The sequence below is a fragment of the Oreochromis aureus genome, linkage group 15 (assembly GCF_013358895.1).
Source record: "Oreochromis aureus strain Israel breed Guangdong linkage group 15, ZZ_aureus, whole genome shotgun sequence".
Lineage (NCBI taxonomy): Eukaryota > Metazoa > Chordata > Actinopteri > Cichliformes > Cichlidae > Oreochromis > Oreochromis aureus.
Window position 1 is genome coordinate 33,483,825 of NC_052956.1, and position 13,667 is coordinate 33,497,491.

At 43.6% G+C, this 13,667-nt stretch overlaps 2 protein-coding genes across 3 annotated transcripts in view; one reads left to right on the forward strand and one right to left on the reverse strand.

Annotated features, from left to right (window-relative positions):
• LOC116313919 (protein bicaudal D homolog 1-like) overlaps positions 1-4,793 on the reverse strand; it is a 31,750-nt gene extending 26,957 nt beyond the window's left edge. The window contains exon 1 of the mRNA XM_039598455.1: positions 4,537-4,793. Coding sequence (XP_039454389.1) covers positions 4,537-4,755 — 219 coding nt within the window. The 5' untranslated portion in view covers positions 4,756-4,793. The remainder of the gene's footprint in view (positions 1-4,536) is intronic.
• Positions 4,794-5,004: 211 nt separating this feature from the next.
• Positions 5,005-13,626, forward strand: LOC116313763 (serine/threonine kinase receptor associated protein). Of its 2 annotated transcripts, none has more exons than XM_031731564.2 (10): positions 5,005-5,140; positions 6,133-6,326; positions 7,367-7,502; positions 8,332-8,413; positions 9,842-9,914; positions 10,568-10,667; positions 10,762-10,899; positions 11,064-11,200; positions 12,361-12,510; positions 12,954-13,626. In XM_031731564.2, the coding sequence occupies exons 2-10, from the start codon at positions 6,215-6,217 to the stop codon at positions 13,013-13,015; spliced, it is 990 nt and encodes a 329-aa protein (XP_031587424.1). In that variant the 5' UTR covers positions 5,005-5,140; positions 6,133-6,214; the 3' UTR covers positions 13,016-13,626. The 2 variants fall into 2 exon arrangements, with proteins under 2 accessions (XP_031587424.1, XP_031587417.1); XM_031731557.2 differs by lacking the exon at positions 5,005-5,140 and adding an exon at positions 5,842-5,995.
• Positions 13,627-13,667: the final 41 nt, after the last annotated feature.

Here is a 13,667-nt window from a genome sequence, read left to right on the forward strand (position 1 = left end):
CATGCACAACTTTTGACAGAAACATCATTTCACAGCAGAGGACCTGAACTTAGAAACAGCACAGGAAAGGATAGTTCAGATAAATACAACCAGAACCGGAATCAGTTCTCCTGCATCACCGCATAATAACAAGAGCTGTTTTAGTAAAATGATCCAGAATACTGTATTTGTCCAAGAGAGCTGTGAGCTGCTTAGCGACAGCCTTTTCTAACATCTTAGTAATAAGCAGTAATTTTGAGATTGGTCTATAACTGGTATAAAGAGAGAAGGGTTAAGGGTTTGGGGTGACCACATTCTTAAAATGAGCAGGGAATTTAACAGGAACTAGTGAAGTGCTGAATATAGTAAGGAAAAAGGGACTGATAGACTGAAAGACACTCTTGAACAAAGGTGCACTTAAAATGTTGCGAGAAGAAGAATGCCTTCACTGGCTCAACTAATTTGACCAGCTCAGGTAAAGGAACAGGTCAAGATCTTTCTAAAATAGCTAGCTGAGCTGGAGCAGGAATAGAGAGCACGGCTGACCAAGGAAAAATCGTATTTATCATATTACTGAGTTTTTCTACAAAGAAAGAAAGTTTTCACAGGAGCAGAAATATGACTAATAGTGATGAAAAAAACCTGAGGGTAACCTCTGCTCTCTGAAACCATGTGTGAAAAATAAGCAGTCCTCACATCTCTGACTGAAGTGTTAGCAGATCACAGACCAAAGCAGCTAAAACACCATTAACAAGCAGCATAGTGTGTCTTTGAGTATGTTTGTGTGTCTTTCATTTTACCCAGCTAAAAATTCTTGAAAGTTGTAAAACAGATAACTGATAATCTACAGAGAAATCGTTTGTGGTTTAAATTATTTATTTGAAAAATATTCAGAGCCCATCACAGCACAGAAACAGTGTTAGTGAAGGTTACAAATGATCTTCTTATGGCCTCTGACAGTGGACTCATCTCTGTGCTTGTCCTGCTAGACCTCAGTGCAGCGTTCAATACTGTACTGTACTTAGAGCAATTAGAGCACGCTGTAGGTATTACAGGTACTGCACGGCAGTGGTTTGTATCATATCTATCTAATAGACTCCAATTTGTTCATGTAAATGGATACACTTCACACTTCCCACACTAAGGTTAATTATGGAGTTCCACAGGGTTCAGTGCTAGGACCAGTTCTGTTTATATTATACATGCTTCCCTTAGGCAGTATCATCAGACGTCATGGCATACATTTTCACTCCTGTGCAGATGACACCCAGTCTCCCTAGGCTGGACTACTGTAATTCATTATTAATGGGCTGCTCTAAAAACTTGTTGAGAAACCTTCAGTTGATCCAAAATATTGATATGGACTAGAAAGAGAGAGCATGTTTCCCCCAAATTGGCTTCTTTTCACTGACTCCCTGTTAAATCTCAAATCTCCTCACAGATCTCATAGTACCGTATCACCCCGCTCTAAGACTGCTGGCTTCCTTGTGGTTCCTTGAACATTTAACAGTGAAATGGGAGACAGAGCCTTATGACATTGACTGGCCCCCATGCTTGCCTGACCCAAATCTGCTAGAACACCTAAGGGACGTCATATTTCACTGCATCTGACACTGCCAGGTTGCACCTCAGACTATCCAGAAGCTCAGTGATGCCCTGGTCCAGGATGATTTCCTGTGTTCTGGGCCACTTAACACAAACTTTAAAATGTGTGAGGGATTGACTGAATTAACACTTAGGAGTGGATTCATTCAATCAAGTTCATAGGAAACAAAATTAGCACCAAAAAGTTAAAATTACATGAGAATTAAAGACAACAAACACAACGGTAACTTGTGCTGCTATTAGTACATGCTAACTTAGTCTTAGTTGTTGCTGTTCATAGCAATGAAAACAACTGTACAATATCACAAAAAGTTGATTCTGTTCTGTCTGCATCTGAGGCTGAATCTCATGTGGTTCCTGTAATCAGCCATCTTACGTGCTGTTTGCTCATACTGACGTACACATTTAGGCAGTCCTTGCCAAAGTGGGTTAAAATTTCTTGATGCATGCTAGATGATTGAGCATGCATCAAGACAAACTGTAAAAAACACAAAAATGAATCATGGATTCAGTCCTGCTCCTGTAGGTCATCTCTGTCCTGAATGTATTTTTAAAAAGAAGACAGAAGAGAAACAGAGGCAGTGGAGATGTAGCCTGGTCACTTGAATTTAAGAAATTCCATATGGAAAACAAAATATTCTCTAAATTAATGGAGTCACATGGACACATATACACATTCTCACAAACTGGTGGATTAATGTTAGCATACAGTAGCTCTCCAATATATGTAAGTCAGAAAAATTACACGATCCCAAATTTATCTCTGAGACTCAATGGAGGTGAATCATTATCACCATTAAGCTCCAGTGTGGATAAAAACCCCATGCAGAATTACATAATTCTATAAAATATATTGAGTAGTAAAGCTGAGTACTTTAAAGTCTTGAAAGACAAACAAACTACACATGGTGAAATTCCCCAATGGTTCTTTAAAACTCTACCAACATTTCTATGGTATGACCCAGCTAACCCTTGCAGAATGTGCTGTTTCATGTCGATAAATGGCCAGTGCCCATCCATTCTCTTCTGCTTATCCTTATCAGGGTCACAGGGCGCCTATCCCAGCTACCATCACACGAGAGGCGGCGTACACCCTGTACAGGCCACCAGCTTGATGTAGGGTTAGCACAGAAAGAAAGAAACCAGTCGATTAGGAGTGAACACCTAATCACCAGTTAACCTAACCCCATTAATTACATGTCTTTGGACAAACACATGGAAATTCCACCACACCACACTCCGCAAAGATGGTAGGGTCAAATTGGGGTTGTTCTTGCCAGGAGGCAACAGTGCTAACCACTGCACACCTGCCAACTAGCATGAAGGAAACCAAAGTCCGTGGGGAGTATGGTTGCAAAGCTGAAACTTAAAAAGAAGGGGACAACCAGAAGTGTAGCCTGCACCGTTATTTAACTCTAAAAGGGGAAACTTCACCCAGCCTGGACACTGCTACTATATCTGGTATGTGGACTGAGATTTATATAAAGCTCTTCTAGTCTTACTGACCACTCCAAGTGCTTTTCTACAAAAAGCCACATTCACACATTCATATAGCCCTTTATTCTTTGCCATAAATGCTTCATCTTTGACACTCAGACAGTGACCGACTGGTAATTTGGGGAGTTGGTATCCTGCCCAAGGACACTTTAATATGTAGACCTCTCTGATTTACCCTGAGATTGAAGGAAAGCGAATATTAATCTCATGTTCATTACGTGGATACAAACGCAAACAGGTTTATGAGGTGCCAGCGTTGTTGTATTGTATTTAGTGGCTTTCTGCGCTGCCCTCAGTTATGCTAAAGATTTTAGGTAATGTTGATGTCCGGGTTCTGGGGCAGCCTGTCCATGACTGATTGTATTCTACTGTGCGCTTTTCTATCCATGTATACTTTTAGTGCAGTGGCAGTGCATTTGGGATCGTTGCGATACTGAAAAATTATTGTTTTTGATGGAGATTTTCCAATTTCTTTAAGATATTTTCCATAGATGCAATTAAAGAAATGGGCAGGTGTGGCTCAGGCGGTGGAGTGGGTCAGTGGATTGACTCCTGACTCCTCTAGTCCTACTTGTGCCCACAAGTAGCCTTGGGCAGTGTACTGAATCCTGAGCTGCTCCTGATGCATCTATTGGAATTTGAGTGTGAGTGAATGTTAAAAAATACTTAGGCATAGATTAAAGCACTGAATGCGTATGTATGGGATTGGGTAAATGAGACTTGGAGCAGGAAGTCCTGTGAGTGCTCAACAACAGCACCATAAAAGTACCAGCCCATGTAATAATAATGTGTTTTGTCTCCAGCAGCCTGCAACACAAGTTCCTAAAGATACAATTTAAACTGGTTCTTTGCCAAGTTGCCTGTTAAGTGTAGTCACGGGGTGCCTTTTTATGCTCGAATGATTCATAGGTCAGTGTTAAATGGATTTAAAAACAAAAACCATTCCTCTGAAAATCGTCAGTTACAAGGACTGGACTGAAGATGAGTGGAAAAAGCTGCCATTGTCCAAAAAAGCCCATGAGAAAGCTAAGAACTACTGAAACCAGTTAAAAATGACAAGAAAACCAGACTCGGAAAACTTGGAAGCATGATATAAAGAAATGGTGGGTGTATGAGGGGAATTTAGTATTTTGGTCAGAAAGTTTGTAGTGTGTGAAATATAATGACTTGATTTAAAAACAGATTAAATAAAGAGCATAAAGCAACCAGCCTGTATTAAAGTACCGTCTTTAATCTTTGACAAGCTAACTGAAGCCATATTGGCTAAAGAGCTGGCATGTCCAGCAGGTGTGACTACAGGTGAAGTGTGCACAGACAGGCTTTTTAATGAACCACCCTGTGAGCTCATAACATCCTCCAGCGGGTGCAGGTGAGAAGGTGCTGTCAGAAACGCCTCACGCTAATCAGACCAGTGCATGGCTTTCGAGTAAGGAGTCATACCCCTGCTGACCCCACCTCCTGCAGCTGCTCCAGCTCCAGCCTTAGCGCCTCCTGCTCGGCCTCCAGGTCGGCGTACTGCTGCTTCAGGCTCTGGTTCTCCTCCAGAACCGCCAGTCCGCACTCCGCCGCCCGGATCTTCTCGCGGTTGGCCTCCGCCAGCTCCCGGGTCAGGCGCTCCACCTCGGCCCGATATTCCTCTACCGTATCCCCGCATCCTGCTCCTCCGGCAGCCATCGCTCGTCTGTCCCTCCCTCTGCCCTCTCCTCCCTGCGGCGGACGAACAGAGAGACCTGCCAGAGGGAGAAAACAAGCCCCACCGCCTCCCCTGGGGGAGTCCCAACGTCCTGCAACTCAAACAGCACCAGCGAGCATCCACGGCTTTCACAGCGGTGCTGCCATCGCAGCGGGAGTATCCTCTGCCATGCGATGCTCGGAAAGATGCGTCCTCTCTTACCCGGTCTCCTCCCTCTGCTTCGGTTTTCTGCTTATTCACCGGCAGCAGGACGCCATCTCTGCCCGCAGCCGTGAAGCAAGGCACCTTCCTCTCTCCCTCCCTGTCATCCTGCTGCACACTGAGCGTTTACAGTAATACATCCCCTGCACGCAGCGCCCTCTGGAGGTAAGAGTATAAATACACTCTTTCTGTTTTATGGAGGCGAACGAAACAAAGAGTTTTAATAGTTTCATTCCTGGTGTGAGATCTGCCGGTACCTCAACACTAAAAACTACAAACTATTCGCATACAGCTGCACGTCTTTTACAAAGCCTTCACGGGCTCTTGAACTGCGCTCATCCAAGTAACACTGACAGTATGTGCTGTGATAATATTACATACATAAGCAATACAAATAAACAATCAATCTCTGTTTGAAATATTAGTATATGTCCTGTTTACAAAGTAGCTTTGATGCCTTCCATGTCATAACGTTTAACTGTGTCTTTTACACGATGAAAAGTCTGAGTTAAAGTCTGAAAACGAAAACGAGCTGACGGGTAGCTCATGAAGAATAGTGGTGGGTAGATCAACCCAGGTATTGATAATAACGATAGATATTTATAGAACATTTAAACTATAGAAGCGGCATTTAATAATTATACATCTAATAAATAATGACACATAGGCATAGGCTACCCCACATAAGCCTCCTTTATAGGGTAAAAGGTATTGGTATTGGTATGGACATTACTGGCCGTTTTTACTTGATATCGGATCGATATCAAAATTTCTCTCAGCACTGCTGAAGAAGCCTTTATTCAATATTTGTTCATTCAAAATTTAAAACGTATCAATGTCCGTTAGAAGCGATGACACTTTTACTATGAAAGGCATCGGAAGTGTTATCATCGTGATTAGCGGAACTGGCGTAACACACCGGCAACATCATCGTCTCTATGGTTGTTTGGCCGTGTCACACGTTGCTAGTTAGTTGCAATGTTGTAGCTATTAGCACGGTAGCCGTTCCTTCGCTGGAAGGTAGAGCTGTTCGACAGACCTACAGTTTATTCTTTCTGATTCACAGTGTGAGCAGCAGCAGCAGCAGCTAACTGCTATCCAACGGAACATAACCTACAAAGCTAGCTTGATATCTTGTTTTCCTTCTACTCCGCTAGTTTTCCTAGCTTGCTAGCTAGCCGCTAGCATCCAACCGTCTCCTCTGTCAGTGCGAACCGTCTCCCGGCCGGCCGGAGGACCATGGCGATGAGACAGACTCCCCTCACCTGCTCCGGTCACACCCGGCCTGTGGTGGACCTGGCCTTCAGTGGAATTACTCCTTATGGATACTTCCTCATCAGCGCCTGCAAGGGTGAGAGGTGTTGGCAGGACTATGAACATAAAGTAGGCTGTGAGAATCTGATGTTACTGCTGGACGTGGTCTGTTGCGGGTTGGGCTTTAAAATGAGCCCTTTATAAAACATGTTCTTCTATTGAGGGACTTTGTGTCTTTGTATTGTTTTCTGGTGTCATTAAGTGTGTCTGTGTGCGCGCGGGGGTGCGTATGTGTGTGAGCCTAAGAGAGAGAGAGAGGCACATGCGGCTAGCTTAACTACTGATGGTTTACCTTCCTCCTAAAGTTTGATCTCGAATTGTATAACTTTGTTGAAAGAGTATAGAAAAGAGTAAATCCTGCTTATCATTATCTGATCATGTCCTAAAGACCATGATCAGATAATGATCGCCTCTGGGCTGTCAGATGGTATTCCTGCCCTGAGAAAGATGGCGTTTGAAAGCAAGCAGTGTTCCTATTCCTGGATTTCCTAGGTTAAGTTCAGTTCTTTTTTTCTTTGTCTTTTTTTTTTTGAAAGAGTCATTTATTAATAGCTTGCATGGAGGATGCTGACTCGCCAACTAATCAGTATTGAAGTGAGCAGTAGTGAAGCTGTTACAACTGAAGGCAAACGTTTTACGAACAGCGAAGGTGTGCCTTCAGTGTCATGGTTGTGCCTAACCGTTTCAGGGTTAAACCAACACATTGCAAAAGATGCAGCTTTTGCTTTGAAGGGAGCATTTTGTTTGCACTGCACTCTTCACTTTCACTACCATTTAGCAACTAATTGGCAAGTTCTTGCAGACAAGTCTGCATGTTCCATACAAACGGTGACGTGGCAGTCTGCTAGCAAAAAAAGCAACTGCAAGGAGGTTTTCAATGCAGTACCAACTCTTTACAACCAATTTTACCTAGCAACAATGAAAAGTCAACCTAGAAGTCAGTGACCCCTGCTTGTCACACAGTCAGCAGGACCTAGCAGACACCAAGGGTGTCTGTGACCTAGCAGACACCCTTATACTTACTGTCGCCTGCCATTACACTATGAATCTCACATCCTCTCTGCTTCTCTCCATCAGATGGCAAGCCCATGTTGCGCCAGGGAGACACAGGGGACTGGATAGGAACGTTTCTGGGTCACAAGGGCGCTGTCTGGGGAGCCACTCTAAACACAGACGCCACCAAAGCAGCGACTGCTGCTGCCGACTTCACAGCGTGAGTTCACACACTCCGACTAAACTAGCCTGAAAGAAGCAGTGATCCTCAGTGCTCCTCTCTGTGGATCATCTGTCATGCATCCATTGGCAGTGTTGTATTGTTGTATGCAATCTGAAACCTCAGTTCATGTGTGATCTGGTCTCATTTGATTTCAAGATAACCTTAAACGGCTGTTTTGCTTCATGCTATGGTATTGATAATCGATCACTTAGATGTGAGCACTAGTACAGGCTCCAGGGACCTTTCTAGCTTGCATATATCAGTGACGTAGCCTACATGCCTTTGTGATAGACATGGTCACCATGGTAACCCTTGCTTTCCCAGCATCCTTCTAAGGAAAAGCTTTACACTGAATAAAGTAAAGCCATTTTTATTAGTGTGATCCTGACCTGAACTCTGTGGCCAATAGAATATCCTGCTGCTCCTATTATTTCATTCTTATTTATCCCTCTGTTCCAGCAAAGCAAGGACAATTCTGCTATTCAACATTAAGACTTTTAGCTAGTGCCAACATTCAGTGACACAACAGCTAAATATTTAGTCCTGCTAAATGTTGTCTTATTTACCAAGAGTCTGTTATTGGCCAATATATTGGTGTACCCGTCATTCTAACTGATTTCTAAGACGAGGCTCTGACTTGTTCTATCACATGTATGTCACAGAGGAAACAGTTTTGCACACTGGGTTTTGAATGACTTTTATGCATATATGTCACTTCTGACTTTGTCTCTTACATAAAGCAGCTTCTGCATTCACATATATTACACTGACACACACACACACAGTGTGCGGTCACTGTTAACAACTCCCTTGTGGACTTTTGCAGAAAGGTGTGGGATGCAGTGAGTGGAGATGAGGTCCTGTCTCTGGCACACAAACACATTGTGAAGACTGTCAGCTTTACTCAGGTCAGTGCACTTCATCATGAGCTCTTTAAAAGACATGCTGCTGTATTGCATTTATTTCTCTACTCATGGATTTAAATTGATGCACACCTTTCACCATGAACAGAATTTAGTTGGTAAGGTAAAATTTTAGTCCAGTCAGTGCTGTAAAACAAGTTCTTTGTGTGCAGTAAAGAGAAACTCCCAATTCTAGTCAATGTTGATCAATAACCAGAAGTTAACAGGCCCTGGCCTGCTCAAGTTCAAATCACCATTTAGTAAAAGATTTAAGTGATCAGATGTAAACATTTGAGCCTGCATGTCCGTAGTGATTCTAGGGCCAAAGCTTTAGTGATGCTCAGCTCCAGTTACAATGTCATGCATGCAGTGCCTTGTAATAAATATTAATTAAATATGCTGTTTGCAAAGATTCACTGGATACATGTTACAGTGTTGCATTCATAAGCAAACCGATTACCTGGATGAACTCTGGAATAGTGTACCCAGATGGACACATTTGGGCCACCATGAATTTTGCTTAAAGCACCACACTAAAATAACTCAGAGCAAGTGTTTACCTACAAAAACTGCATTTTCAAAGTGAAAAAATAAATAAAAACAAATACACACACACATGCACAAACAAGGTAGAGAACCCACAGAAAATGAGAGGTATTCAATGATGAAGTTTAGATACTGGTTGACACAGTGGGAGAAATGGAGGGCACATGAGGAGGCAAGCTCCTGTGTCTGAGCCTCAGTGGGATCTCAGCAGGGTTTGGTCCGGATGTGAACCCAGCTGTTTCACAATCACAGCAGCAGCTCCAAAGACTGCGAGAGGAGGAGGAGGAGGAGGAGGAGGAGAAAAGTGCATCTGCAGACCACACCCTGACCTTTACAGCCATAACTGCACTATAGAGCTCACAGCTCTGTGGAACAAACTCACTGTGGACTCTCAGACTCATCACAGAGTCTTGGACAGACGCTCACACATTCCTCACACTTTACAACAGTCCATCCAAACCTCATTCAGACTGTTCGAACCAACATCTAATCTGAAAACATAAAGCTTTCCAGACTCGGGTATCTTCTTCCGTGTCAGTCACAGAAAAATGTCAGGAATTCATTTTTGGGCAGCTTGCCTGCGTGTACCTCCAATGAAACGTGTCACTGTCTGTGCTTTTCATGCTTTGTTTTTTGAGCTTGTTTTTTCGGATTTTGCCTCGTCCTCAGTGAACTCTGCTATGACTCCCTGCTCTATTCCGGCTCACTTATCAACCAATCAACATTCGGCAGCGTGTCTCACATGGGTGACAAGCCCCCTCCCCCTTCTTACAACTGAAAACTGCGTGCAAATTGACACATGTGCAGGATCATAAATCCAGCTTTACTCTCTGTGCTTGTTGGGTGTGAGTGAAGAGCCTCCCATGAATACGTGCCTCTTTTTGACAGGACAGCAACTGCCTGCTAACTGGAGGTAACGACAAACTGTTGCGTATCTATGACCTGAGCAGCCCCGAAGCAGGTGAGTGGACACGCTCATGCACACACGTGTATGTGGGACCGTACGACCAGTACATGCTCCCACATATCCACAGTGTACTGTCGCTAGACCATCACTGGCCACTCACTGCATGTACTGCAGAGCTCTGTGGGTGTGGGTGGTTATACAGCAGCTGGCAGCATCGGTTTGTGCTGGAGCACACAGTAAGACTTGGTAAAATCACAAAATGATCTGCATGATCACTCTTTTGAGATGAAGCTGATAAATTCATCAAGTGTAAATTATTATATACAATGTAACAGTTTATTGTGAAAACTTCCATAGCATTGTGTATTACCATGGTAACTCATGGAGAAGGTGCCGTCTGTGCTGGTGGAGGAAGTTGCCTTTATCGATCGCTTGTTTACAGTGAGCAGATGGTGCTGTATCAGCACGGCTTGGAGCGCTTCACAGCTCACTGTGACCTCACAGAAAGATCCTGAACACTTCAAAAACTAAATATGCCTGAAAGAAGCAAATGAAGTTATGAAATTTTATGCCCTTAAGGTCAAAGGTTGAGCCAGGGCAGGTGTAGAGGTAGCCTGCAATGTGATGTGTGATGTTTGCTGAGGCACTGAAGCAGGAGGCAGTGATTCCAGGTGGTGTAATGTGTCTGTTGCTTCTGTCCCCGTCAGCTCCACAGGAGATTTCAGGCCACACGTCAGCCATAAAAAAGGCTCTGTGGTGCAACAACGACCAGCAGATCCTCTCTGCTGCTGACGACAAAACCATTCGGTCAGTGCACTGTGACACACGCCCTCACCCGTCTTACCTCTCACTTCTGACAGTAGGCATAACAACCACTCTGTACGTGTGTGTGTGTGAGTAGGCTCTGGGACAGGAGCTCCATGCAGGAGGTGAAAACACTGACCTTTGACACGTCAGTGAGCAGCATGGAGTATGTAGCTGATGGACAGATTCTTGTGATCACATATGGAAAGACCATTGCTTTCTACAACGCTCTGAGGTCAGCCGGCAGCTACACCCGTTCATTGTTAATGAGTGACATGTGTATAAAACAGAGGGCATCCTCCACCTCTGTTAATGCTGATTTATTACTGACTTTGTTATTGAGTAAGCACTCATCATTTATTATTTAAATTTGTTTCTGTTTTTATTAATATTATCAAGCTTGGAAATGATCAAGACTGTGGAGGCCCCAGCTCCTATCAACTCAGCCTCCCTGCATCCAGAGAAGGACTTCTTTGTTGCCGGTGGTGACGACTTCAAGCTCTACAAGTTTGACTACAGCACTAAGGAAGAGCTGGGTGAGCAGCAGAGTGCTCCATTGTGTTGTGAAGAGGAGCAGTCTGACTCCTTTAATGAAATGAGAAAGAGAACCCGTCAATACAGAATAAATGCAAGTCATAAACTCATATTTTATTTACAGCAGAACCTAGGAAACATATCGAATAATCACACTGAGAAAACCGTTCATTTTGAATTTGATGGCAGCCACACAACTGTGGAAGAGAGGACAGGGCTGTGTTTCCCCCTGTGCACCATCCTCGCTTCTTTTAACTGCTGAGGGGAGCAGCTGCTGACTTTTCTCACTTTTCCGCTTTGCCTCAGTCCATTTGAAATGAGCTGTGGTCCAGACAGCAGTGTTTGTGGATCATGTTCACAGATGGCTTCTTGTCTGCATGATGGAGCTTTAACCTGCATGTGTGCACGGCATGTGTTCGCACATGGTGATTGGTGAAGTGTTGCCGAACCTTTGCACTGATTTCAGTCATGCCTGTTGTTCTGCAACGCTGCCTGAGCCCTGAACATCACAGCTATCCAAAACTTATGTCTGGCCTTGTCCGTTGCACACAGAGACGTCACCAGATTGTCTTAGTCTGTACATGATGCATTTTTTACTGAACGTGAACCTCTGGCTCTCTGACATGATCTTTTCATTCCCACTCATGTTCCTGACCAGAACATTCCTCGAGCGGATTCTTTTCTCTTTTTTTCCCCCAGTCTTTTGCTGCCAACTTTGCTTCAAAGTGTTGCTGCCATCAAATTCAAAATGAGCGTAATGAAAAACATGTGTTGCCAGCGTGCTAGTGCCGGAGACTAATTAAAAACATGGATGTAAGAGGTATGTGTCACAGCCTCACTTGCTGTCCCCAGATATGGGTTTACGAGGTTCTTATTTCGGTTTCACATATCATCCCAACGTTTCTGTTCTGCTTCAGTATGATGTCACTAGAGAGAGAGGTTGTTTTTTTTTTTTTTTTTTTTTTTTTTTTTTGTTTTTGTTTTTTTTTTTAAACGAGACCTTGCTGTTTGACCAGCTCAGCTCAGTTCATGACAGGATCTACTTGCTTATCTGTAAATGTAAAAAAAAAAAAGTTTAAACCCTGATTCTTTGGTCCATTACAAAATAAAGGAGTAGCTGACCAATCAGAAACTAATGGTACTGCTGCTCATGTGTCTGCAGAATCCTACAAGGGGCACTTTGGTCCGGTGCACTGTGTTCGCTTCAGTCCTGACGGGGAGCTGTACGCGAGCGGCTCGGAGGACGGCACGCTCCGACTGTGGCAGACAGCGGTGGGAAAAACCTACGGGCTGTGGAAGTGCGTCCTTCCTGGTAAGTCTAACTCTGAACTGATGACTCGTGTCACTGTTACTTTAATGACAGTCATGCTGAATGAATGAATGAAAAAGTTTTTATAAAGATTAGAGCAATACAAGGCAGTCTTTGATAACGCTGTGTTTCAGTTGTGTGGTGTTGTGCACTGTATATGCACAAGAGACAAAGGTTGTGAGGCGGTGCTGCTGCTGACCCACCATCTGGTCTTACCTCATAGCTCTGTGAATTATCCATATGATACCACAGCATAGCACATTTTTCAAACCATGTCATGACCACGTGGAAAATACTCGAGTTTAAACTGTAGCAGCAATGGTAAGATGTCTGTGTATATTTATAGTACATAGGATGATTTCATGATATATATATATATATATATATATATATATATGATGATATTACACTGTCATGTATCACATTGTTCCTCACTTCCTTCTCAGAGGACCTGGGGAGTGAGAACCCTGAGCAGCTGTACACTTCCACCCCTGAGATCAAAGCCTGAGGAGAGGGCGTCGCCTTCTGGAGCCTCAACGAGCTCCATGAAAGGAGCCAAGTCAAGCATTTTCATCCATCAGAACTGATGTGGATACTAAGACTGGCCTGTCTGTCACAGCATCAGTCCACACACCCACTCACCTGCACACCGACAGTCCATGGACAGCATGGGCTGCAGAGTGAAGCAGTAGAGCTGTGAGTGTGAGCTCGTTGCTGCCTGCTTTCTCTCTGATCAGCCCACTTCTGTCTGTCCTCTAACTTCTATAACGTAGAGCCATCAACCCCAAACTGCACGACGTCATCATCATTATCATCATCGGCTTTGGTTTCAGTGTTGAGGTGTTTGATGAGCTGGACCACGGCTTTTTTTTTGTTCATGGTTACAGGAATAAATGAGTTAGTGCTCAAGTTCTGAGGCTTTCATTTCTTAAAGAAGCATTGCTTTGAGTATTTTACAGTGTTCTGCTTGAGTATGTAAAGTGTCCAAATCAAAGCTAATATTGTTTTGTGACAAAGGAGAGGAAATTATTTCTTGTTTGGTTTCTGTCTTCATTTGTGCGCAGTGATGAAATAAATGGAGCATTACGTTTTTATTTGAAAGTAATGCACAAAGAAAAAGGGACTTGAGCTTTTATTTCTTGACCGTTGCGCCTGCCAAA

What these genes read in the sequence shown, in the direction of transcription:
- LOC116313763 (XM_031731564.2), top strand. Translation starts at nt 6,215, where the DNA reads ATGGCGATGAGACAGACTCCCCTCACCTGCTCCGGTCACACCCGGCCT. An exon ending in GCTGCTGCCGACTTCACAGC is followed by an intron (nt 7,503 to 8,331) that starts GTGAGTTCACAC and finishes GGACTTTTGCAG; the next exon opens with AAAGGTGTGGGATGCAGTGA. An exon ending in GTGGAAGTGCGTCCTTCCTG is followed by an intron (nt 12,511 to 12,953) that starts GTAAGTCTAACT and finishes CTTCCTTCTCAG; the next exon opens with AGGACCTGGGGAGTGAGAAC.